General features: G+C 36.7%; 1 protein-coding gene across 3 annotated transcripts in view; it reads left to right on the forward strand.

Moving 5' to 3' along the window:
- Positions 1 to 623: 623 nt before the first annotated feature.
- Positions 624 to 26,000, forward strand: part of CADM2 (cell adhesion molecule 2) — a 1,094,969-nt gene continuing 1,069,592 nt past the window's right edge. For 2 of the 3 annotated variants that reach the window (XM_078059557.1, XM_078059594.1), the window contains exon 1: positions 624 to 1,326. In XM_078059557.1, coding sequence (XP_077915683.1) covers positions 1,266 to 1,326 — 61 coding nt within the window. In that variant the 5' untranslated portion in view covers positions 624 to 1,265. The remainder of the gene's footprint in view (positions 1,327 to 26,000) is intronic. The other variant, XM_078059635.1, reaches the window with a different exon arrangement.

A 26,000-nucleotide genomic window follows, 5' to 3' on the forward strand; every position in this document is an offset into this window, starting at 1 on the left:
CAACAACAATTTCATCTCCTCCACCCTTAACTTTTCCTTCTCTGCCACACAAGTTCTTGTAGGCAGGTAGGTGTGCCGCTCCCTATACTTAGCCTCTCCCACGCCCTCTGCAATCTTTCTCTTTTGCTGCTGGGAGCGTTAGAGAATGCTACTGCAGCTGGTGAGTGGGCAGGTGCAGCCACCATCTGCTCTAGGAGTCCAAATGCGCACAAGAACTTCGCACCCAGGACCTGGCCCAGGCACCACACATTCCAGAATCTGCTGGGGACAAGGCTAACCCCGCCCCCTCGCGGTGACGATTGGCTGAACCATTCCTGAGTGCAAGACACGGATTAATGAAGGCGGGCGTCTCCTCTGTTAAGTTAGGGCGAGACGCCTCTAAGGAGGTAAGACCCGCTGGGGGCTGTGTGAATGGGGGCTTCAGTTCTTTCTGCCCGAAGGGTCCTTGAGAAACCTGTTTGTTTTTCCCGGCGTTTGTCTCCACCCATCCCTTTCTCTCATTGGCCAGGCCTGGTAGGCGGGTGTGTTTCCATTGGCCAGGGGGCGGTGTCTGTCCCTGGCCAGGGTGGGGGCGGGGCCTCCGCCGCGCTGAGCTTGCCCTTGTGTCTGGAGCTCTGCAGAGCTGCCGCCACCGCCGCCGCCGCTGCCGCCGCTGCCGCCGCCGCCGCTGCCGCCGCCGCCGGTGCCTCTGCTGCTGCTGCAGCCCGAGCATCCGGGAGCCGTCGCCGTCGCCGCTGCCGCTGCCGCCACAACCGCTGCTTCTACTGCTGCCACCTCCCCTCCCAGGACCCCGAGACACCCTGAGCACGAGCGGCGGCTGCTGCTTGCTTGCTCCCCCTCTGCCCCCGCCCCTCCCTTCCGTGACCTACCCACTCCTTGCAGCCCTCGCCCGCACCTTCTCCAACACCCCGGCATCCCTGCACCACCTGCTCGGGCAGCCCCGGCGGGCTCTGGGACTTGCTGTGCGCGCCGAGAGGAAGGCAAGCTCCGAACCCGTGCCTGGCTGACGGGCTATCGCGGCTGCACCACAGGCAGGAGGAGGAGAAGAAACTATTTCGCTCACCGAAACCCCATTCTGCGGGTGCTTCGCAGCTACCGCTTCTGCTGCCTCCAATCCAGGTCCGAGGGTTCGAACACCGCAGCGGCGGGGACTGTGGGTCCAGCAGGCTCCGGGAGGACACCGGCGGAGCCCTGCACTCTGGTGTCCCACTCACCAGCATCTCCTTGCCCCCTCGTTCCTTCCCTAACCCATTAGAGAAGGGACCATGATTTGGAAACGCAGCGCCGTTCTCCGCTTCTACAGTGTCTGCGGGCTCCTGCTACAAGGTAATCCCCGCCCCGCCGCGGGGAGCATCAACTTCACGCCCATTCCCCATCATCCCCACTCCACCCCATATTTCCACTCTCCCCTTTCAGTTCCCCAGTCCCCGGCGATTTCCACCCCCTCCCCCTACTCCCCGGGGCGGCAGGGGGCAGTGGCAGTTTGCTCCAGCCCCTCGAATCTCTAGCGCTGGCTCAGCCTTGCTCTCCCAGCAGTCAGCCCCTTACGCGGCACCTTTCGCCTTTTCATTCACCTGAGCCTCCTACATCTCTCACTCTCAGTCCCCGCCAGCCACCCCCCCCCACCTCCCACGCCTTTTGGCTGGCAACTTGTGCCTTCTCTGAACATTATACCCTCCCACCAACCCCCACCAGCCACCTCCCACATCACGCTCCTGACCGACCCTCTCCATCCTTGTCATCTGTCTAACCTCCCTCTTTTCGGGTCGCCTTTCTCTTTCCCCTTTTCCCACCATCATCATATCCGTGTATCTTTAAAAAGTGAGTGAGAGCCTGGGAGCGAGCTACCGAGACGGCGAGAACAGCAGCAGCGGCACCGTGTGCATTGCAATAACATCCCCGGGGGGGAAATGTGTTGTGAGACGTGTCATTCACCTAAGAAGAGAGAGGAGACTGTGTCTGGGATTTAAAAAGAAAAAAAAAGAAAGAAAGAAAGAAAAGAAAGAAGGAAAGAAAAGAAAGAGAGAGGGAGAAAGAAAAAAGGGGGGAAAGAGAAAAAGAATAAATCAAGAAATAAAAAAAGGGAAAGGGGAAGGGAAAAATTTAAAGACCCAAAAACACTTTATCAACAAACCTGTTTTTTATTAATCAGTCTGTGTGGTTTTCTTTTCTTTTGCTTGTCTTTTCTTTCTTTCTTTCTTTCTTTCTTTCTTTCTTTCTTTCTTTCTTTCTTTCTTTCTTTCTTCTTTCTTTCTTTCTTTCTTTTTCGTTAAGCAAAGAAATATATGCACCTAAGCAGTTACTTTACTGCTAAGGGATTTTCGCTTGGATTCCCTACCTCTCCATCCGCTCTGCTCTCTGCCGCTTCTTTTCGTAATTAATATTATCCTTTCACGTGAAATGTAAGAACCCCTGCGACCGCAGTGGAGGGAAACCGCACAAAACGCTGTTATTATGCAAATCACTGGGTTTGGATGTGGAGTGGCTAGGGAACTGGGGTGCACTTTTCCTCAGACCCTCTCTTTTGGAGGAGGGAGGAGGGGTCTGTGTGGAATGGGAGGACGACGCTGGTTATGAAATGAATGGCAATGTATAGAGAAGGAGTGCATGAGGAGAGCACACTTTGGGTGGTGGTGGAGGCAGGGGCGGCATGCTAGGGCTGGGTGGGCAGGGGCTGTAAGGCAGAAAATTGTTGCTTTTAAGAGAGTAGTAATATAGGGATGCGGCTTGAGCGTGAGATACAGGAAGGATGAATGTGAAATGATGGTCGTTAGGATTTTTAAAGCTAGGTGACTCTTGATTTCTTGATAAATCTTTGCCCACCTCTAACCCCTCTGTCATCATTTCTGTACTTGTGAGAAAGATAAGTTGATCAAATGTATTTGTCCCTGGGTAAAAGGAATCTTGAAGTAAGACACAAGTAGACCCACAGGCGTGCAAAACCCAATCGGCCTTTGGAGGATTTAAATGAGGTCAATGAACCATCTTTCAGCAAGTTCTTGGAATACATCCTGTCTCCTATCCTCCAGGATATAGACTGGGACGTATTTTATTTATGCATATTTGTGAATGTGAAAGAAGAGATAGTGGACAGAATTTTTCTGAATTAACTAACTGACCTTGCAGAGATATTTCTTACAATATTTTGTGTGTTTTATGTTGGATGTAAATTTCAGATATGTCATGTGCCAGAATCCCTGAGAAGGCAGACAGCCTTCTTCCTGCTTACGCTGCCTCGTCCCATTTCCTACAGTTCACTCCCCCACCCTCTCACAAGTAACCTCGGGTGGCTGACACATTACTTAGGTTTCTAATCCATGCTGAAACGTGCTTCTAGATACCCGATTTCACCTCTCAGTAACTTGCATTTCTCAGCTCTGCGTGTGTGTGTGTGTGTGTGTGCGCGCGCGCGCGCGGGCAGGCGCGCGCGTGTGTGTGTGCGCGCGCGCGCACTCCATGTCGGGTAGTGGGAGTGTGATGTGGGAAAATCAGTTAATTTGGTGATTGCGATGAAAATTCGACACTGCTGGATGTGTTTTCCCTGCCAATCTGTGTGTGCTGGCCCCGGCACATCATTGCACTCACTGCTGGGCTGGTGTGAGAAGATTATTTATTATAGAGCATCTGGGCAATGGACTGCACTTGGGGGTCGCCTCCTCTCTGCCTTCAACATTTCCCGTGAATTGTCTATTCAGTGCGCTGCAAAATAACTGTCTGCTGCTGTCTCATTCTCTCTCAGCCTGGAGGAGGATTTACTCTTTCTCTACCCGGAGAGATTCCATCAGCTGCATTCTCTTTTATTAAGGGCATGGATCTCTTTTATTAAGTATGTAAACCAATCATTAAGAAAGTGCTGCTTTTCACAGCAGACTAGGGGTGGTGGTGAAAGGGGTGTGGGTATGCCAGAGAAAATGCACCACTGCAACCAACAGCAGCACCAGCATCAGGTCCAAAAATATAAATAAATAAGCGTCCTATACAGCAACCAGGGAAAGAGCAGCAGCCCAGCAATGTCTGGGTACTTATGAGCATCCTAGATCAGGCCATATTAATACACCAAAGGAGAGAAGAGGATTTAAAGAAAAAGAAAAGAAAACAAAACAAAACAAATAAACTATGGGGGGGGGGGCGGCATGAAGAACACCACTGGATTGTCTTCTCATGTTTATGGCTGCCTTATATTTATCAAACACTGTTCCACAGACACATCACACTTTGTTGATATTGTCAGTTCCTGCTCAAATTGCTCATGCCTTCCTTGTCTTACTCTTGGCTAAAAACATTGCTTCAGGGTCCAGGTTTGTGTTTCTTCCACCACCCTACTGTTTTATTAGGACTTGGTTAGGTTGTAAAATGAAAGCTTTATTTCCTGGACACAGATTAAATACTTAGCAGGTCTTTCCTTCCTATGTGCAGGAGGAGAAGGGTGCAGGGGGAACTAGTGAGCAACTGATTTTGGCTAGAAGGAGTCTGTTCTGCCTGCCGGTAGTTATGACTAGGCAAATGCTATAGGCAGTCTACAGCTTCTCATTTTTAGCTTTATCAGAACTATGGTGGTATTCTGTCATTTAAGTAATACTAATCATTTTATTTATCCTTTGTATTATTATCCCCTTTCTTGCACTATGCCTTATTTTAGACAAGAAGACTCATTTGATAACGTATCTTCTCTGTGTTTTACCTTGTCACCAATATTTTGCTTTTTCTGGGAAGCAAAGCCAACCTTTTGGCTTGTTAATATAGAGTTAATGAACCAGTGGTGAGAATCAAGTCACTGATAAAATAAGTAAAAAAAAAAAAAAAAAAAAAAAAAGTCTTAAATAGTTCTATTCTACAAATCTACCAGCTTGTCTTCAACGGATTCTTAGGAAATGGAAATGGATCATTAGATGGAAAATAAACATATTTCTGACCAAAGCACAACTTGGAATGTAGACTACTTAGATAACAAAATTTGCTTCAGTGTTACTTTATGGGGCATCCTTTCTTATTTTCCTCCATCATAGACAGAGGAAAAATCTGGATTAAGGGTAGGGAACAGTTTAGAGAAATGAATTTCTTTAGAAGGAGGCGTGCAAAAGCTTACCACCTGTAACTAAAACCTCTCTTGGTTACAGAGTAGATCCAGTTCAATTGCTAACCCTGGCTGAAGCTGTATCCCCTTTCCATGCCTGAGGGGGCACTGCAAAGATGGAGACTGTCTTGTTTAGCACAAGAAAACAGTCCTAGAAAGGGCAAAAAAGAAAGGACAAAATATAACCAGAAAATAGACATGCACAGAGATTTTGTTGAGAACTTTGTTTCCTTTTTAGAGTTGGTTTTACAGAAAAACCCATCCAACACAAATACTGGGACTTTAGGGCTTGGTTTGATTTTGTCTTGTTTTGTTTTCCATGAGACATTTTGGAAAATGAATTATTATATTTGGAAAGAAAGACTTTCAAATTGAAGGTCAATTGGACATACATATTACTAGCCTCAGTGTGTTACATGAACCTCCCCTTACATTTTTAGAAAGTACATTATAAAGTACAAAATACACCTACATACACTTAATAAAATACGATAACTTAATACTACCTAAAAGCACATCTCTGCCATTCATGTCCTTCTACATGTAATAACCTTAGTCTTGTCAAGCTCATTTCTTATGCTGAATGCAGTTCCTGCATTCCTCCCTTTTTTGATTAACAGCTGAAACTTTGAAAAGTAGAATCTGTACATAAGAGCCAGTGACTATGATTTAAACAGTCAAACCCCAGACACTTAGTAATTAAGAAAATCTCCCTGCAAATATGAGGAGTTTCTGGACTAATTTTCTATCAAGATGTGGAAGCTTACTTCATTGTCTTTTCCCCATTTCTACCACTATTAGAACCATGGGAGCATAATAGGACAAAAGTAAGCATCAGTTGAAAGACCTCTTTCTGCCTTCTCCACTGGAAGATCAGATACTTGAGAACTATTTGCCCCACATTTAAATAGTAGATGCCATTTTTTTTAAAGAAAAAATTACTTGAATTTCTTAGCAAATGGAAGTGCAAAAATGCTGGAAGACAAAAACTGAATCATGCATTTTAAAGTGACCTAAAATCAGCATTGAATAATATCAATTTTCTTTGAAAAGAAATCGATGGGATATCAGATGATTGAGACAAGTAAGGTTTATTTATTATGAAGAATTTGGAGTACAGTAATAATATAAATAGACCTATCATATTGATGTTTTCTTTGATAATGCTGATGTGCGTTCCATGAGATTTATTGAGAAGGAGTCCTTATTTTAATAGGCTCGTTAAACATCCTTGGCAAAATCACCCATGGTGTGACAGCTGGCTGAGTAGGTTGAGGAATCAGTGAGAAGGAAATCACAAACTGAGGAAGTTGAACTCAGAAGCTGAAGTTAGAGTTCTTTGTGGCAGATATTAGTTTACCTGGTTTACTGTTTACCCTCTTAGAACAGCTCTAGCGCACAATGATTGTTAAACTTAAGCTTCCTGAGGGCAAGCCCTGAGCCTTTGTTATCTGTGCAATCTTCTTATTCTTAATTTAGTAGATGCATAATAAATAGTGTTGGATTGAATAATAGGTATGTCCTAATTAGTTCTGATGGAATTAAATAGTTGCCTCTCTTCATAATATGTCAGCACTTAAACTTTGTCAAATAATGCCACAAGAGTTAATTATAACATTTTGTAGGCTGTATTGGTTTAGGAAACAGTTTTCCTATAGGAAAGTATATAGCAATGGCTTTTGATATACATCTTTAAATGAATACAATCTGATCAGTTGTTCTTGCCATGACATTTCCCTACCCATTTCTTTTTATTTTCCCTTGATTTCAAATCCCCAATATTTCACACTAGATCAGATCACCAATTCATTTCATGAAAAAAGGAAGGGCATGATTTAAATTTACTGATTTAACCTAAAATATTTAAAAGGACAAGTTCATTGCCAACATTTTAATTGAAAATGTCAAGCATTTTTGGAGTGCAGTTTTGTAGTATCAAAGAAAGGCATCTTCTGCAAATTCCTTGTGTAAAGAGGTGGGTGAGGATTAACCTAGAGCTGTGGCAGCTGAAGCCCCCTGCTGTGTGATGATGCAAATGGCATCTCAGGCCTAATGTGCTCTGCAGCGGCCGACGAACGCACAGGAAAGCCGTCATGTGGCAAGAGTGAAATGGGAAGTCTTTTCATAGCTTGCAGTAGACATGAACCATCCTTCAGTTTTTTATAACCAGACATAACCCAGACAGTATTTCTAATCATGTGAGCTCATGACAAAGCATAAGAAAGAATGAATACATATTTTGTTTGGAGATTAATGTAATAAATAAATCCTAATAAAATTATCAATGCTCTCATCAGACACATGGTGAAGAGTTTATTTTCTTGCAAACTATCAGGGACACGGGCCAGTTTCATGAAGATAAATAGCGAAGTTAAAAATAGGATTTCTATGCAGTTGTTTACATGTGTTGGACCTAATAAATACTGGGCTAGGAAATATTCTGTTATCCTCTTCTTTTAGTGAGTAAGGAATCAGTCCTTTGTTGTTGTTGTTGTTGTGAGTTATTATTATTATTATTAGAGCATTTCTTGTATTACGAGGATACAGTAGTTTTAAAAGAAATAGAAATTACCTGTTCAGTGTATGTTCCATGTAGTTTAGCTCCATGAAGTGGAATTTGTGTTAACATCAAATCAGTAGAGAATATTTCCTCTCTGAACAATATTATTTATAACAGGCAAAAGCACCAAATAGGTCCCTTAATAAAAGTAATAGTTCTGGACCAATTGTTATAGGCAGCCTATCAGGGAAGCATATCAGATTATAGAAACTAATGTAGCTTTGTTTATTTTTATTCCATGTGCTAGAGAAAAAATAATTGAACATATTATGCATATTGATTTTTACTCAAGAAATGAGCCCAGTTGGTTCTGTTAATGTGCTCAGTGGGCTTCTTTAAACAGATATAAAATTGTTATCATTTTAGAAGTATGTAGTATGTTTAAAAATTAGTAAACTAAATATTCTGCTTAATTAGGTATCAGTTAAATATTAATGTCAATATCAGAGATATAATTGTTCAGAAAGGAAATATCCCTCAATCATTCATCTCTCTATATACACATATATACAAGTTTAAAGTGTACAGTTATTTTTAGGACTGAAGGGTATCTTTATAATTTGGTAAGTAATCAGACTTTGGGGCTCTCAGGGATGAGGTGTGAGGAAAAGGCAAGAGTTTATTTTATTTGCACTCAATTGTTTTCTTTTACCCTTTTTATGATGGTTAAAAAGTGTATTTTTGAATAAATTTTCTTAGGCTTTAACAATGATTAACATTTCCACTTAAAAAACACACAAGCAAGATTTACAATTTCTGAATTTGCGATAGAGCTGAGCATTTATTCTGAATCTTCTTTTGTGCTTATGAAACTGAGTGATGAGACCCTCCCGCCACCTGAATAGACACAGAACTGAGGTTGTAAGAGGATCTGCCTTGGAGAGAGCTTGCTATTAATTATTCACATTCGATTTTAGAGGTCTTTGAAGTAAATATTAAGACAGTCATCATTCAACATTTGGGATAACTCTTTCTAAGTCAGCAAATAGTTTTTACTTGAATCTTTAATTTCAGCCATTTGAATGCTGAATGGGAAACCCCATTTTAGTCACAAACAGTTATTCTGGGGGCTAGATGCTGAGGTCATTAGGGATTATTTAGAAAATAAAAATAAGGACTCATTTGCTTCGGAACATAAAATCTTAAAACTAAGTATGATCAAATAGTGCAAATCACTTCACATTAAGAAAACAACAGTCCTTTTATTGGTCAAACTGATCCCCTAACAATTTTATGTATTTGATGATGGTTTATTTACAGGAACGCTGCATTCATTGTTTATCTAAAGTCATCTTTGGGAACGGAGTGAGAAAGCACCTTTCCTGACAAGGGTGTGCTGCCAACTGCTAAGTGTATAGCTGTTATATTGATCCAGTGTAATTTATAAAACCAATTAATTTGTTCTTATAAAGAAATATTTTTGGCTTCTTCGCTAAAAGTGTTTGCCTTTAAAAATGCAAGTGACTCCCTTAAGGTTTACTTAAACATCCAAAACTAAAATTTATAGTGTGTAAAATACATTTTTACTCTCTTAATGAATTCATGTTTTACATTAGCTTGTCCTATATCCCCCCGGGGGAAAACACCCATGATGCCTATATCTTCCATTTATTCTCATACCTATATGCCCCCTGCTTTCCAATCTTAAGTAGTAGATTTAGGTTGAAATGAGAGATGATTGGAATATTTGTATTTAAAAGCAAATAAAAAATGTACAATAAGCTTGTTATTTAATTGTCATTCCTTTACTGCTGTCTATTTTATGTGTTGAGGTCTCACTAGCAACTCAGCTTCCTTTGCACTCTCCAGGAATATAATATCCCCCCAGTCCGACCATGCTACTAACCTGAAAGACCTATTAAAAGTAATTAACGGGGAATGAAGAATGGTTCAAGAAAGGGAGTTTTGCTAAAGCCTATATGCTGAATACATACAGATTGAGTGATTTTTCCTTTCAACCTGCAGGACGCATACCCCAATGTTTTAGCAAGGATAATACACATACAGTGTGTTTTTACTTGTTTTTGTTATTGCTATTATTGCATTTTGTGAGAGTTCAACCTCCTTACTTTCATAATAAAAATGGCAAAAAGAAGAGGGAAGGAATGTGAGTCAGCCAGCCAAACACACACAGAAACGCCTGGCAAAGCTGACTAAATTAGCATATGCTAGTCTGAGTATTTCCCTCTGTTGTTACATAATCCCTTTCTAATACGAAATCAGTTCTCATACTTAACCCTTTCAGGAGGTTTGGAATTCTCCCGCTGTTATATTTTTATTTTGCATTATTTATTTCTCATGAATTGTGTAAATCATCTATTGAGGGGCTTTTATGTCAAATTCTTTTTTCCCCCTCTTCAGTCTTTCTGTATACAAATGTTCCATTCTGTGCCCAACTTCAGGATTCAAGAATCAACTTTTCTATAGCTTTCACTGAGAGGATCTAATTAGCATTTTAGGCTCTCTTTACTCATGTGCAGCTTTCTTTAGAAAATGTATTAGTTCTATGAGGTTCCCCTAAGGATTCATAATACTCTAGTTTGTTACATGTACTGTGATATTCAGTGTGCCTTAATTATGCACGTGTCCTCATTTCAAAGCCTTTTCAAGGATCATGTGGGATAGAACAGGGGTCTGGCTGTAAGTTCACTGTCATGTATTAATGTGTAGGTGGTATTCAGAGAAGGATGTTTCTGAAGGCAATTATATATCTATGACTCCAGTATAGCAAGCGGTTACATTCTACACTTACTAGTTACCCTGCCAAGGCAGAATGAAATTCACCATTGTGATACATAATACAGTATCTGTTACTTCTAAATAGTTCTTTGCCCTGGGAATGAAATAAAATAATGAGTGAAAATGTGTATCCCTTATCTTGAATAGGGATTGTTCCTTTCACTCTCCCAAAACAAGAATCAAAAATTGTTCCTAAATCAATACTCTATTCCCTAACTAGCCCATTAACACATTTGCTATGGTGGGATCTCGAAGTTATGCTGGTTATTATTTGAGGCTATAGATTTTTAGATAGTATTAATTGCCTGCAATCACATGGGCTGCCAAATGTCAGTGCGCTGCCAAATCCGAGACATGATTTTTTCAGTTTTTGATTTGGATGCAATTTGGACAACTGTGGAAGTATATAGGGACATTGAACTCAACACAGGAAGAGAGAGAGAGAGACTTTTTTTTTTTTAATAAGGACTTTTTATTTTTGGAAGGATGGTTATAAGAATTGGCTCATTTAGTACATTTCACCATTTATAAGGAGGATATTTTCCTGCATTTCCTGAGTTTGAGAGTGTACTTATATTAACTGTACCCTTTGACTTGTATTCCTCTGTGTAGTATATCATCAGAAAATTTGAGTTTAATTTGTAAATACACTTCTTTTCTTTTATTTATGGCTATTGCAATAAAAAGCATTTTTAAAGCTGATACGTACTAACAATTCTAACCAATTTTTTTAATTTTACAACTGTATATTTGAAGCTACATTATTATTAATGATAGCTTAAAAAAACAAGTCTCCAGGAACCTACTGGAGTTTTTTATTATGAAAAATTTTGACCAAAATCTGGTGTGTTTGTTTAAGTAGACAAAAGAATGCCATCTGCCCTTTATTATTTGAAGTTTTATGTCTTCTTTGCTCATGAGAGAACTAAGCATTTTATTTTGTCTATGCTATGATATTTTTATTATAGCATTTTGAATGTTTGGTATTTATCTATCTGTTTGCTCTACTGGACTATAAACCCCTGGAGTACAGGGTCTTAGTCTTCATTTTATTTCAAGTGCCTAATCTAAGGCCTGGTCTGTGTCTTTTTATAATGTTTTCATCCCACTGATTGATTAGTTCTCTTCCAATCCATTTAATCTTGACACATCTCTTTAATTGGATCCAAATAATATTTAAGTATTTATGTTATAACTGCCAAAATGCCAATACACTATTCTGAATAGAATAAATATTTGCAATGAGTTTTCATTTGTATTTAATGTACAGGGAGAAGACCAAAAAATGGCTACTAAGAAATACAAACAATTCTAAATAATGACATACTTCACAAAAATGTGAAATCATTGCTTTCAGTTAGGGTAAGCAGTTCAAATTTGCGCTGAAAACATTTGTCTCAGATCTCTGAATCTCCCTGATTTCTCTGGGCTTCCTGAATCTTTGTCTTTTTTCTACTTACTAAAGATTTCTATCCCTAGCCCCCAAAATATTCCTGATAGTGGCTTTAGGTGAACATGAAACCAAATCATCTTATTGTTTTACTTAGAGTAGCAGGTATTTCCGGATAAATGTATAAACAAAGAGGAATTACAAACTGACCTTGATCTGCCAGATTATCAGTGGCTACTGACCTGCTTTTGTTATTGCCAAGCTGTGGAGTAGACTTTCTCTGGGTAGTCTCTGAAATACAGATTCAGGGTGCATTTTGCTTAATTTAACTTGGGGAGATTACATCCATTTTATTTAAAAGGCCTTTTAAAGAAAATCCTAAATATTGTGGGGTTCATTTTGTTTTTTGTTTTTTGTTTTTTTAATGCTTAGTCATACTTCTGCAATTGAGGACACATGTTTGCTGTGGTTGAATTTGATTTATTTCCCTTTTAGCATTTTGAAAGACAGTGGGAGGTAGGATGGGAATATTAACTGCTTTTTGAAGAGAATTTAAATATAGTTACTGGGAGCTGAACACCAAGGGAGAAAAGACTTTCTACAATTTGTAGTGACTCTATTTCCACATAAAGTGTTTTAAGAATGCTTTTTCTTAAAAGTCCCAGTGAAATGCAGCTTTTCTTGAAAGTCATATAGTTTTTCTTCAAATTTTTTAAAAATCAGTTTCCTGATGTCTTTTGGATTTTTGACTGTTTCATGATTTTGGGCATCTGAAAAAATATTATTAACTAGGCTGACTTAGGATTTACCTGATGGCAGGTGCCGAAATCACTGTATCATCATCACGTAGAAATGCACATTCAGTAAATAAATATCCAAAGTAGATTAAACTAGTTCAATTTATTAAGTGTTATTGCCACTTTATGGAGTTGATATTAAGAATTATATTCTCCCATAGCTACTGTGAATACCTAAAATATTCTTTATGTTAAAATGTGACTGTCAGTATGATGCAACAGCTGCAGAAGAATAACCTTCTAATGTGGCTTCTGTTCAGCCCCTGCTGACTGACTTTGCAGAGCCTAGTGAATAAAAGGGAAGGTAGTTTGGGAAGCAGTTTTTGTTGACAATTTCACTGTTACGGTGAAAAAATATTTTAAGATGTTACTGAATTTTCATTATATAGAGAATATTCTTACAAATCTATGTTTAGAAGTGACATATTGTAATTTTTTTTATGCAGAACCACTTAGTAGTATCTGAAACACTGGAAATTGTGAGGAAGAATTACACCTTCATATTTCTCAACAGTTTTTGTCATAATGACCCACTCAGAAAGGGAATTTTTATTTTGATATAGGATATTTGATATTTGATAAGGAAAGCATTTCAGAACAACATTTTTGTCCAGAGTCACAAAATTAAAAACAATATCCATTATATTCTTCAAAAGAATAGTACACTAAGTGCATCGTCTTTATAGAAAGATTTGATGCTAACTAGCGTGAAAAAGAAGTTGTGTGTTCAGTAACAATTACAAATATATTTTTATTTTTATTTTTTTTTTATTTTTTTTTAAAGATTTTATTTATTTATTTGAGAGAGAGAATGGGAGACAGAGAGCATGAGAGGGAGGAGGGTCAGAGGGAGAAGCAGACTCCCTGCCGAGCAGGGAGCCCGATGCGGGACTCGATCCCGGGACTCCAGGATCATGACCTGAGCCGAAGGCAGTCGCTTAACCAACTGAGCCACCCAGGCGCCCTACAAATATATTTTTAAAGATCAAGTAAAATTTATAGACGATAGTCTCATGTCCACTAGCTTACATTTTTTTTTTTTTTAACATAGAAATGCTACAGGTGAGGTAAGACTAATGGTATTTGAAACTTCAATTCTCCGTATCTTTTCACTTCCATGGAATAGCTAAGATAAAGGTATTGATACAGGGATAAGTTCGTGGTGTTTTAGAGATCTGGTAGAGGTCAGTAAGGTCAGATTTACTTTAAATCTTCATTTTGCTTTACCCAATTTTACTGGCTACACAAGTACAGACTACCAACAAAGCAGAACAGATTATCCTTGATGGATAGGACAGCATGAAAGTATATTTTGTAATACAACATATTCAATGGATGGGTGTGGACAAGTTGGGAAGACAATCTTTTTATCATTTAACGATGGTCTTATTATAAGCTGACAGTAAACTTGATCAGGTATTAGGGATATTTCCTCCTAAGACCTTCATATCATCTTGGTGTACCAAGTGAGAATGGGAGTAACTTGGTGATAGAGGAAGAGGAACTAATATACAGCCCCGATCCTTGAGTAGAACACAAGCAGCTGCCATGCCAAACTATTGTTAGTGTGGAAGCTGTAGTAAGGCTGGCCTGGCAGGTGGGTGTCTTTTCTTTTGTAGTGAGAGTTCTCTATTTCTGTAGAGGGAGGAGATATCATTGGACTACTTCGGACTTGGAGTTTTGGATGTGTCCTGCAGCAGCAAGACATAATGGTAGGAATCAAAAGACCTCAGTTCTCATCCAAGCCATGCCACTACTTTAGACACTTTGAGCAAGTTACTTTTTTTCCCTTTCTCTCTTTTCTTTCTTTCTTTCTTTCTTTCTTTCTTTCTTTCTTTCTTTCTTTCTTTCTTTCTTTCTTTCTTTCCTTTCTTTCTTCTTCTTCTTTTTTAGGGGGAGAAAGAGGGGCAGAGAGAGAATATTAAGCAGGATCCATGCCCAGCATGAGCCCGATGCAGAGCTTGATCTCGCAACCCTGAGATCATGACCCAAGCCAAAACCAAGAGTCAGATGCTTAACTGACTGAGCCACCCAGGCACCCCAAGCAAGTTACTTTTGCAGCTTAGTTTCTTCTGTATACTGAAGAAATGGAACCACATTCATTCTTTGGTGATATTTTGTAGAAGAATCTAATGGATGATTGAGGATTGCAGAAATGGCATATTTCTTTTCAACTTTTCACCTTAAGATATTTTGTAACACAGTGTAGCATTAACTATGTGCTCTTAAAATACCTTTTACTAATATTTAATTTTTTATATTTACCCATGCATTATTCAGTATTTAAAACTTTTACACATGTAAAGAGATTTTTATTCGGATACATAAATTTCAGAGTTTTCTATCTCTGTCAGTGGGTTTCATAAATTAATTTTGTAGTCATCAGCCTGAGCTTGGGTCATACATGCTTTTCTCATGAAATTACATCCATAGATCAACTTCAAAAATTAGTAAATTATTGCTGTTAGTTAGTTATTTTATTTTTTCTCTTTTAAAATTTTTATTTAAATTCTAGTTAGCTAACATACAGCATAATATTGGTTTCAGGAGTAGAATTCAGTGATTCATCACTTACATACAATACCCAGTGCTCATGCCATTAGTCATTTTTATTATTAGAAAATAAACTTTTGATTTTGAATTAAATTTTGGTTTTTTGTGCATTTAATGTGTGCATGTGTAAATTTTTTTAATCGTTTTATTTTTCATAGCCTTTGGTTTTCTCAAGCATAACTTACTCATGCACTGATTCATTTTTCAACAAATACCTACCTGAAGGCAGTGTTGTAAATGCCAGATATACAAGGGAACAAGGTCGAAACAGTTTCTGCCCTCATGGAGCTTATAGTCTAGTAGCTGAGCCACTGGATAAACCAAAATATGCAACACCCTAGCTTATTTTCTGAAATAAAAATTCCATTTTTATAGTGACATGTTTTCAATGGCTACAGAATGTGGATATATCAATGAAAATACAAAATCACTGATTTAATAGCACTACTATAAACTTCACTGAGTTTTTCAGATTTTTTGTTTAAGGTTGGGTTAAAGAGCTCTTATTTCCTCCAGTCATTTATCCTGAAAACATTCTCAGTATGATTCCAGTTTCTTTCTTTTTTTTATTAATACAACTTGAAAGAAGCTGACAAGTGAACAAGAAATATTCAAGCATGCTCTATGCTAACTGATTTGTTCAAGAGGATGATTCATTTAATTTCATAAAGGCTCAGTGGGCCAGAACAGTGGATGACCAGGTCAGCAGAGGGAATGTAGGGGAGAAGAGGTCTGTGAGAAGGATCTATGTAACAAGCAACAATATTTAGTTTTTTAGAGCTGAAGTTCTGCTTGAGCAGTTCTGATGTTACCAGCGACAGTCATTTAAAGAGCTGCTGATGCCTCAGGGAAAACATTTTTAATGCTCCTTGTACTGTGTCATATATATTAAAACTCCGTCCCTTGCTTATATTACGATACTACATTGTGCCTGATTAAAACCTGTGCTTCTCGAGACTTCCGATTCAACGTTATTGAAATCTGTCCTCTTGCTCAAACTGAAATAAGAATCACCTGGTAAACAAAGCTGTAGAAGAGATGAGAATACCACTTAAAGACTTTAAAAATAAAGTGAATTTTATATACAATTATGTGAAATGTTAGAATATGTAAAATGACATGAATGGGCTACAAATATTCTCGATATCTTTATATTATTTCTTTTAGTATTTAACTTTGAATGATGACCTCAACGTGCAAATGATGTCATATTTCTAACAGATTGTATGACATTTTTATATTATTTTTATTGCCCATTGGTGTCCCTGGAGTAGATGATATATATCTTATATTAGATAGGGTAAAAAAATGATATATACTTTGGAAATCATAATGGTGGTGGTCAAGCATGTACAGTTATTCTACTTAGAGATTTATTTATCTGGATTGCAGAAAACAGTACAGTGCACAGCTAAAAAACCTCAGCTAAACCATTATCTTTAATTTTGCTTTCTTTTTCTTTTAAAGGAAACTTTAAAATTAAAGCAGTTCAAGTAAATGCTCTGTTGCAGGTGATAATTTGCAAGAATGTAGTTTTATATTAAATGATTTATTTTGAGAATATATTCAGTTTTCCCAAGTAAGTCAGAGATGCATGCGTATTTGGAAACTTTTATATAGAGAACTAGGTGGTGCTGTTCTGTCATCTTTGTGTCTCGGTGACTTCTTTGGTCCTGTTTTTGATTCATTAAACACTTTCAAACAATAAGTGCATTAGGTAAGATATAGTGTCCTAGTAGCATTACTTTTTATTAACCAAGTTTATATTGATCTTACATGTTTGTTTTCAGCACTATTTTCATAAAGCAGAAAAAACTTTCTTCCTAAGCAGTAACATTTATCATAGTTTACAACTTCTCTTTCTTTAACATTTAAGATGATCCAAAATCTTCAGATATTTAAATTATTATGTGTTTTAAAATGTTTTGTACTTGACTATTTCTTTTGCCAAAATTTTTACTATTAATTGAGTCAGATTTTAAAGTGGTAAACTTTTGTACAGTTTGAGTTGCTTTAATATAAAAGCGCCATAAAATATATAAGCTCAAGGAAAGCACTTGCATTATTTGAAATAGTAAAAATTGAATTAAGCCTTTAAACAAAAGAAATAAAATTTTCCTTGAAGAGAAATTGTTTGCTTAATTTACTTCTCTGTAAGAAAACTGACCTCAGTTAGGCTGTCAGTTAATCTTTTCATGTTTCAGGATATTGTTAAGTTAGCTGTGCCTTCTGATGATCTTGCCATACCCAGTAGTCCGAAATAAAATAGCACACTTACTTCAAACCAAGTAACAAAAAAGCTATTCTGCTGCCCATGTACACTTAGTACACTGGTGTCTCTGAGGTATATTTTCTTGGTAAGAATAGCTTCAGATACCTTTAGGTTTAGGAAATGCCGAAAAGAGAAAACTTAAAAGAATTACAAATTTTTCCATTAAAAATCATCTCATGTTATATACAAGCAATTGTTAACTTATGTTTTGTAATGACTTTACAATACCTTTGGAGAAGAGTATATCATATAATTTATTCTCCAATGAAAATCTGGATATAAAATCATGCTGAAGTACTTCAAGAGTTCTACCCAGGTGCCTCCTTGTGGAATCACAGTTCTATCATTTTGACTGGGGACAAAAGTAATTTATGTCCTTTATTTCTGATGTAATAAATCCTCCTTGCTGCTATTTACATCATAAAACATTTAAGTTTTATCTTAATAGAAAAGTGAATGTTATTCAGAAAACTCTTGGTGTTTTCTGTTATCTCACAAATCTTTTATCTGTGGAAGACAGAATCAATATGGAATTTCAGAATGGTTCCATGGCATGTCATCTTACAATGCAGAGATAATCTCTGAGATGAACATCTTCTAGACTAATAAACCTAAGTGAAAGTGCTCTTAGACTTCTGTACTCATGTCTGGCCTTCTGGCCTCACAAAATAAAATGGAAGTCACAAGTATTAAGATGAATGCCAGTGGGTAAACACTTGTCAAGTAAGAGTTCAGAATGGGGGAACTGTATAAGGGAACTGAGATTATTCATGCATAAGGAATGTCTTGATTTTCTATCAATTTTCCTAAGAAGGATTAGCTAAATCCCATTGTATACTGCTACCACCTTAAAATGTGAAGAAATCAAACAATAAATAGATAAAAAAAATTAAGATTATATAAAAAGTCGGAATTTATGTTTTCAGTTCTAACTATTTTTATTACAAAAATACTAGCTAGCTTTTTGATACTATCATTATGAGAGTAAAGCTTAGACTAGACAAAGAATTTATGAAAGACAGTCACAGATTTGCTAATATCTACATGCTCAAAATATCTACATAATGATGAATAATCCACTTTTTGAAAGTGGACATTCTGGCAGTGATACTAATAAGAAGATATTCAACTTTAATATGTTAGGTACTAGATTTACATTATGGAAAGTTAAATGACACTATCATCAGGCCCAATGCTTTTTAGATAGCCTATTTTTAAAATATACCATACTTCAAATAAAGCATGGTATTTGGTGAAAATACCTAAATCCTAAGTGAATATATTTCAAAATGATTTTCCTTCCAGAATATAGAAAGTCTATAGTTTATTTTATTTCTTGAATGTCAAAAATACAAAAATGTATATTGTAACTTTGGTGACTGCTTGTTATTTTAGAAGTAAAATCAGAAGGGAAGAGAGTAACACATTTCCAGCCCTATACTTTCTCCTTGGACCGAGGCTCCAAAATTAATACCAAAACTACTCCATGCATTTTTCATCATTTCTTGTGGTCATTATTTCTTGGAAAGCTGGTATTAGAAAAAGAGGTCTTTTTTACAATTATTTTTGATGAAGATTAATCTCAGGCAATGTAGCATCAGCCATTGGCTGTTAATAATCAGTGACAGCAAACAGATTATTTGGCATGTCATTTTTTTCAAAGACCCTCATCTTATCTTTCCAAATGCTCCTTTGGAAACTTCTGTAGAGGTTCCTTTTCATCTTGCCACATTTTATCACTGATGAAAGACTTATATCTCATGGATCTAAAGGTGGTTTTTCACTTTAAAAAGTAGACTAAAGAAAAACAACAATAAGTAAGGGCTTTCTGGACTTATTTTGCTATCAGAGCAGGATAGCAGAATATGTGAAAAAGTGATCATTACGAGAGTAAAAGCAACAGTATAGTGGAGTGGAGTGCAGAGGGTGGACGTAGATCTTTTGTAACTTTAAGCATATGTTTCTTTCAAAAAGAATCTCAAATGAGGCATGATATAAGGTTATAGTTAATATCAACCAATCAAATTTTTATGGACCCAGTGGATACAGACATCGAACGTGGTGAAAGAGATTAGCATAGAACTAAGTAAGAATTGCAGATGATCTTTAGTGCATCATGTCCAGAGCCTACCTATAGTGAGGTGGGACAAATAATGAAAACTTCTAACACTGTAACAAGTAAGTATAATTAATATTAACCACATATGATAAAAAATAACACCAGTGAATAAGCTTTGGGGGAAATATCTTACCACAAACTTAATATATTCTCATGTACAACTTACAACAAACTGAAAACTTTCTAAATATATCTCCCCTAGTTGGCTTTGTGTTAAGATCTAATGTGTTAAGATTAATACTCTAGTCTTCTTACCTTGGTATTAACATGAGTGGAGAAGATGGAAGACAGTAATTAGAAAGCACTTGCATTTTGCAGGTCAGGCCCAGGAGAAGCGCTTCCTATTGTGGCTTTGCAGTTTACAAATTGTCAACTTTTCAAAAAGTATTTTATTATTGGCTACATACATTCGGAGGTGAAACTGGGAAATACACACCACAGCAGAACAGTTCTTAAAAACAGAACAATGGTTTAAGCATTGATTTGTTTTCATGAGATATTGACTTCAAAACAAAACAAAACTTACAAAAGCAGTCTCTACATTTAATTCCTAATATGTCAATCAGCAGGGGTTCTAAAGGGAGAGTTGCTTCTTTCAAACCAAAATCTCTGAAACTGGGGAGAACTTGAGTTTAGGGAGCCACCTCTACTTATCCAAACCTCTAAAATAAAAACTTTTGAAAGAGAGTAAAGTCACTTGTAGAAAAAAAAAAATTGTCTTCTCATTTTACTTAAACAAAAATGGTGTAAATTACAGAGATATGACAAGCATTTAGAAATGAAAAAGTTGTATTTGGTAATCTAAACATCAAGAAATTAAACTAAATGTGCTAATACTCTAAAGTAATCGCCCTGACATTATCTAAGACATTAGCATCACTCTTCAAAATTATCTCATTGTCTTATTATTTACATAATCTTCCTTTTCCATATAAACACTAAAATTTGTGAGTACAGGAATATTGTTTCTTTCCTGTTTTTATCTGTCTCTAGAACACTATCTGGCATGCATTTGTTTAATAATTTTTTGTTCATGGGGGGCGCCTGGGTGGCTCAGTTGTTAAGCGTCTGCCTTCAGCTCAGGTCATGGTCCCAGGGTCCTGGGATCGAGCCCCGCATCGGGCTCCCTGCTCAGCGGGAAGCCTGCTTCTCCCTCTCCCATTCCCCCTGCTTGTGTCCCTCTCTCACTGTGTCTCTCTCTGTCAAATAAATAAGTAAAATCTTTAAAAATAATAATAATAATTTTTTGTGTATGAACCAGTATGATGATCTTGATTTATTTTTTCAATAAAAGACTATTTTTTAAGCAACTTCCTATGGTGAACAGAAACCAAATTAACAGCTGTATTTAAAATATACCTGGTTAAGATTAGTTAGAATTTAGTATCACTCTTTAAGTCCTTTTTTTAAAAACATATATTCCATATTTGATTATAGATCATTTATTTGAGAATGTTTGTAATTGTGTTTTGTTTAGACTTGAAATAAAGCACAGTACTGCTGTTGCTCATTTAAAACAATAAAGGAACACAGAGCAGAATAATTTACTTGCTAAAATGTCATAAGAACATTTTTTGAAAGTATTAACATATTTCCTATGTTAGCTGTTTATCGTTGCTAGTTCAGGTGTGTGTGTGTGTGTGTGTGTGTGTGTGTGTGTGTGTGTTCTTTATATCAGAAGTTTGTCTGAAGTCATGGAATTATAACTGCATTATGTGAAAAAAAATAAAACCAAAGATTATAATAGGCCATAGGGGAAATTCTGTATAAGAAACCTGTTATAGCAAAATTGGATGAAAGTTTAAAATAAGCTCTGCTGTACTTTAGATTTAAACATGATCTCATTTCAACCCTATTTAAATCTTATTTCAGAGGCAGCACAGTGTAAATGGAAAGTACGAGGGATAGGACATCAAGAATTAAAGTTCTGATGACCGAGCCACTGGCTCGCCATCACCTGGGGATACATATGACTCATCTCTCTACGGGTCAGTTATTCAGAGGGTGTTAGGCTTGGCTCATTTCCAAGGTCCTTTTCAACTTGAAGACTAACCAATTCAGCAGTTGAAGCAAATGGATATACTTTGCAAAGGTTAAGATATGATTATACCTTTATCATTAAGTGGAAGTTTGATTAGACAAAAGTGTTATCAAATGATAAACAAATACATTACTAGTGTGCTTATACAATTCTACTGATATATAATGTGTTTTTAAAATTCATGGGCATTATATGTGTATATATATTCTCATAGATTTATTGACATTTTGACATACTATTGACATACAAGTATATAGCTAATAAACCTGTTACATGATTCCATTTGTTTTAAAAGTGGCTGTGTATGTATAGATAATTCATTGCATTATGACTTTTCACCCTGGTCTCTAAAAAGAGAGACATAATATACCTAGAAGAGGGGCCACTGAAGAAATACTCATCTGTAAAACACTTCTAAGAAAAATCTTAAACTATTAGAAATTATCAGCCTTAAATGGAGAAAAGAAGCTCGGTCATTCCAGGAATAGACTTCAATAAATGAAGATAATTTTACACTAAGTACCATAAACAACTGTTTTTTATATTCATTAAGGCTCAAAACAAAGATAATGTTCTGAAACTACTCCAAGAGTGCTTTAGACTTTAATTAAGAAATAATTTCCAGGCAGGACAACTAGACTTTAGAATAGAAAGTGGTGAAATACTTTCTTGGTCTCTAAAAGGATAAATGCATTTTTTCATCTTTACTGGATGATTTAAAAGTGTGCTCTCTTAATGATACAGTAAGAGAAGTGAAGGGCCTCAAATCATGAGATAGCTCTTCATGAAACCAGTTTGCACGAGTTGTAACTAATCCAAAATTTCACTTTTATTAAATAGAATTTGTTCTTAAAGGCAAATGCTTGTTATTTCCTTTGTAAGTATGTCATTAAATAAAGGTTGCATTGATTAACTTAGAGAGGATTCCATAATAACCTCTAATCATAATCATACAAAGAGTTAAATTCCCTTCATTATGGAGCAAGGCAAATGCAGAGTGTTTATAGGCGATCTAGAAGGTCAGCACTCAGACTAATTCACCGACAGCCCCAGATGCCTGGTTAAGCTGCCAACACAGTTGCTTTCCGAGTCTGCCAGAAAGTCAGCTGCAGCTGCAGGGAACATTCTTTTTTTTTCTTTTTTTTTTTTTGTCCTTTTTTTTTTTTTTTTTTCCCACCCATTGCTAAGCCTGTGGATTTTACAATTGCCACGGAAAGAACAGAATTAGGAAATATAATTCAGGGTGATGATCACCTCACTTACCCTATTAATGTATTTCAAATTAATTTACTATGAACAGCAAAATATAAACAGATGAGGTTTTTTTTTTTTTGCACATGTGCATGTTCTCAAATCATTCATTTAGTAGCATTTTGGAAAGTAACCTGGTGAGACTGTCTTCCAGGCTCAATTCTATCTTTCCATTTTGGGGATTTCTAGTGTAACAAGAAGCAGCAGCAGCAGAAGTTACTGTTTCATGTTTTAGGTCGTATTGTTACCTGCAGTTAGAGCAACTTAACCCCACGGGTACAGGTGCCGAGGGTGTTGGGATGTTGTGTCTTTGCAGGAACATAGGCCTGGCCTCTGCTCTTGATTTGCTGGTGTAACTTTGAGCAAGAGATTCTACCTCTCTGAGCCTAAGGTATTTCACCTAAAAAATGACAAGTGTGATATCCATCTCACAAGGAATTGTGAGGCTTAATTAACAAAGTAAAATTCCTGGTATCCTCTCCAGAAAATTATGGGCACTCAATAAATTATAGAGACATTGGGAGAAAAAAATTAAATGTAAAATCCAGAATTTGCATTAAGTCCTCAGAATTTTGGATGCACATTGCTCAGTGGTGTTTTGTAGGATATTTTTAATAGAGTATTATAGGAATTAAAAAAAAAGGTACTCTAATGAGAAAGTTTGGAGAACCTTGAAATAAATCACAGGAATATTAAAAAGGATATCGCATTATATTCTTCCATTTCAAAATCTAAGAAAGAATATAGTAAGAAGAAAAAGAGAGGATGTAATGGAGTATATTGCTGTTTATAAATCTATAAATAAGTATTGGGAGAAAAGTCACCATAAAATGTTTTAACAGCAATATACTTTTGGACACTCGGGCATTTTGGATATTCAATAGCTGTAGAGACAACTGGAAGAGCATTTCTATATTTGAGTATAGACAACTTCTACTTGCCTGTTTTTCTTTTCCTTCTTCTCTCCCTCCTTCCCTCCTCCCCTTCCTTCCTTCCTTCCCTCCTTCCAAGTAAATGGGAATGTATTATGAAGAGTCTTTTTCTGTTTTTTTAAACTACTAAGTATATTTCTGGAGTCATCTTACGTTTGTTTTTTTGTTTTTTTTTTTTTGTTTTTAAAGATTTTATTTATTTATTTGAGAGAGAGAATGAGAGAGAGCGAGTACATGAGAGGGGGGAGGGTCAGGGGGAGAAGCAGACTCCCCGCCGAGCAGGGAGCCCGATGCGGGACTCGATCCAGGGACTCCAGGATCATGACCTGAGCCGAAGGCAGTCGCTTAACCAACTGAGCCACCCAGAAGCCCAGTCATCTTACTTTTGTATAGATGGGTTTCAGGAAATCAAATATCAACAACATAGCCAAAAAATGTACTAGTGGGGACTGTTGCCAAAGTCTCTGGGGTGGTCAAATGCTTTTGCCTTTCTGGTTTCAAGTACAATTATATTTTAGTGGAAGACATTATTTTTAAACCACAAAGGAAACCCTGCTCACACTGTCCTACGTCTTCTTTTACACAAGGTGTACAGAAAATCCACAACTATTAAACTGCCATTTAAATAATCTAATCAAGTTGTTAAATGGCCATCCTGGAGTTTTGTAGCTGGCGTGCTAGGCATATATTTGGGAGACCAAGATTTGATACCTCCCCTCTCTATTGACTTAGCTAACTAAATCTGAGTAGTGTGGATATGTCTTTCTGATGTTGCCCTAAAAGGACACTATTCTTAGGGAAAAAAATAACTCTTTTCAGGATTTATCACTTTCAAGATCACAGAATATGTACATTGGCCAGCTTTTTTTTTTTTTTACTAAATGAAATATTAATTTGCTTTTCTAGTTGTAGTCATAAAATGGAATCCATTTTTAGCATTTCAAAATTAATATATACCCATAAATTTTAAAATAGTGTTTTAAACACTATTTTAACTATTTTCTTAATGATGATTTATGCAGATGGTGTGTATCAACATGAACTAAATATCTGCATATAAAGCTAAAAATCCTGGATGGATATTTCTACCAAGCATATAAACAATTGCATTTTTAGGTTTTTATTATGTGACACACACACATACACATATCCCATTTTTAACTGAGTGAATATTATAGAAAAGGCAAAGATGTGCGGATGAATACTGAGGAAAGGATTAGGACTGGGTTACATTAATTTGCCTATATGTGTGAGTACTGTATATAATATGAAATATCATCTTTGTTCTTGAGCTGGAATTTAAACAATAATACTAGTCTGAAGACATGAAACTGATTTCTTAATAGACAATACACAATTATGCTTTCTGCTAAAATAAAATAGATTAGTTATTCAGCCCCCAAAGTATACCAAACATTAAAATATGAAATGGTAATGTATTGTACTAAAATATAGATAAAAATTACAAAGCATACAATTTTTAAAAAGGTTGTCTCTTTAGTTAAGAAGGCTCTTAATGGAACTTCTTTTGAAATGTAGCAGTTACACTTCCATATGTTCTATTTGAATTTTGAATATTAAAGCCTTGAAATTTTTCTGATGTTTCATTTTTGTACTATAGGGCCACTTAAGTGGATATTAAGAGGTATTTCATCAGTTTTTTTATTTTGTACCAAATATTCTAGAAAGTGCATCTTCTTCTAATTTGTACGTGTCATCCTAAAAACAAATCCCTATAAATCAGTTTGTTCCTTCTCTTGGAGACTTCCTATCTACATCCATTTTTGTTCACTGAAAATACAGATTCCCTTATTTCTGTGTAGTCATTTGGAATCTTACCATTATGTCTGGAATTCCACAGATGTCAATTTCTAATAAAACAAATTTTATGAAAAATCTAACGGATAATTTCCAGAGAATGTTGATGAAATAATACTTGTGCATTGCAAGGAAAGCTTTTATCTATGCGAAGTTCTTAGGGGTGTCAGAAATCATTGTGTACCTCCCTTTCTTTCTGCTGAGAGCCATGCAGGGAATTAGGAAATGAAGAGAAGTGCTCTGCACACAATGGCCTTTAGTGAATATTATTGATGACTAGACACCTGCTAGGATGTAAAGGCATTTAATCCATATTATTTTGCCTTTTAACTTGTCAACTCAGACATGGCAGCTAGAAGAGTTTTCTGTCAAACATTAGCCTTTGCATTGCATTACAATTTTCAGTTTTCATTCTTGCAATTTCAATGTATATATAACACACTGGGGCTTCAAA

Source organism: Halichoerus grypus, chromosome 1 (assembly GCF_964656455.1).
Source record: "Halichoerus grypus chromosome 1, mHalGry1.hap1.1, whole genome shotgun sequence".
NCBI lineage: Eukaryota > Metazoa > Chordata > Mammalia > Carnivora > Phocidae > Halichoerus > Halichoerus grypus.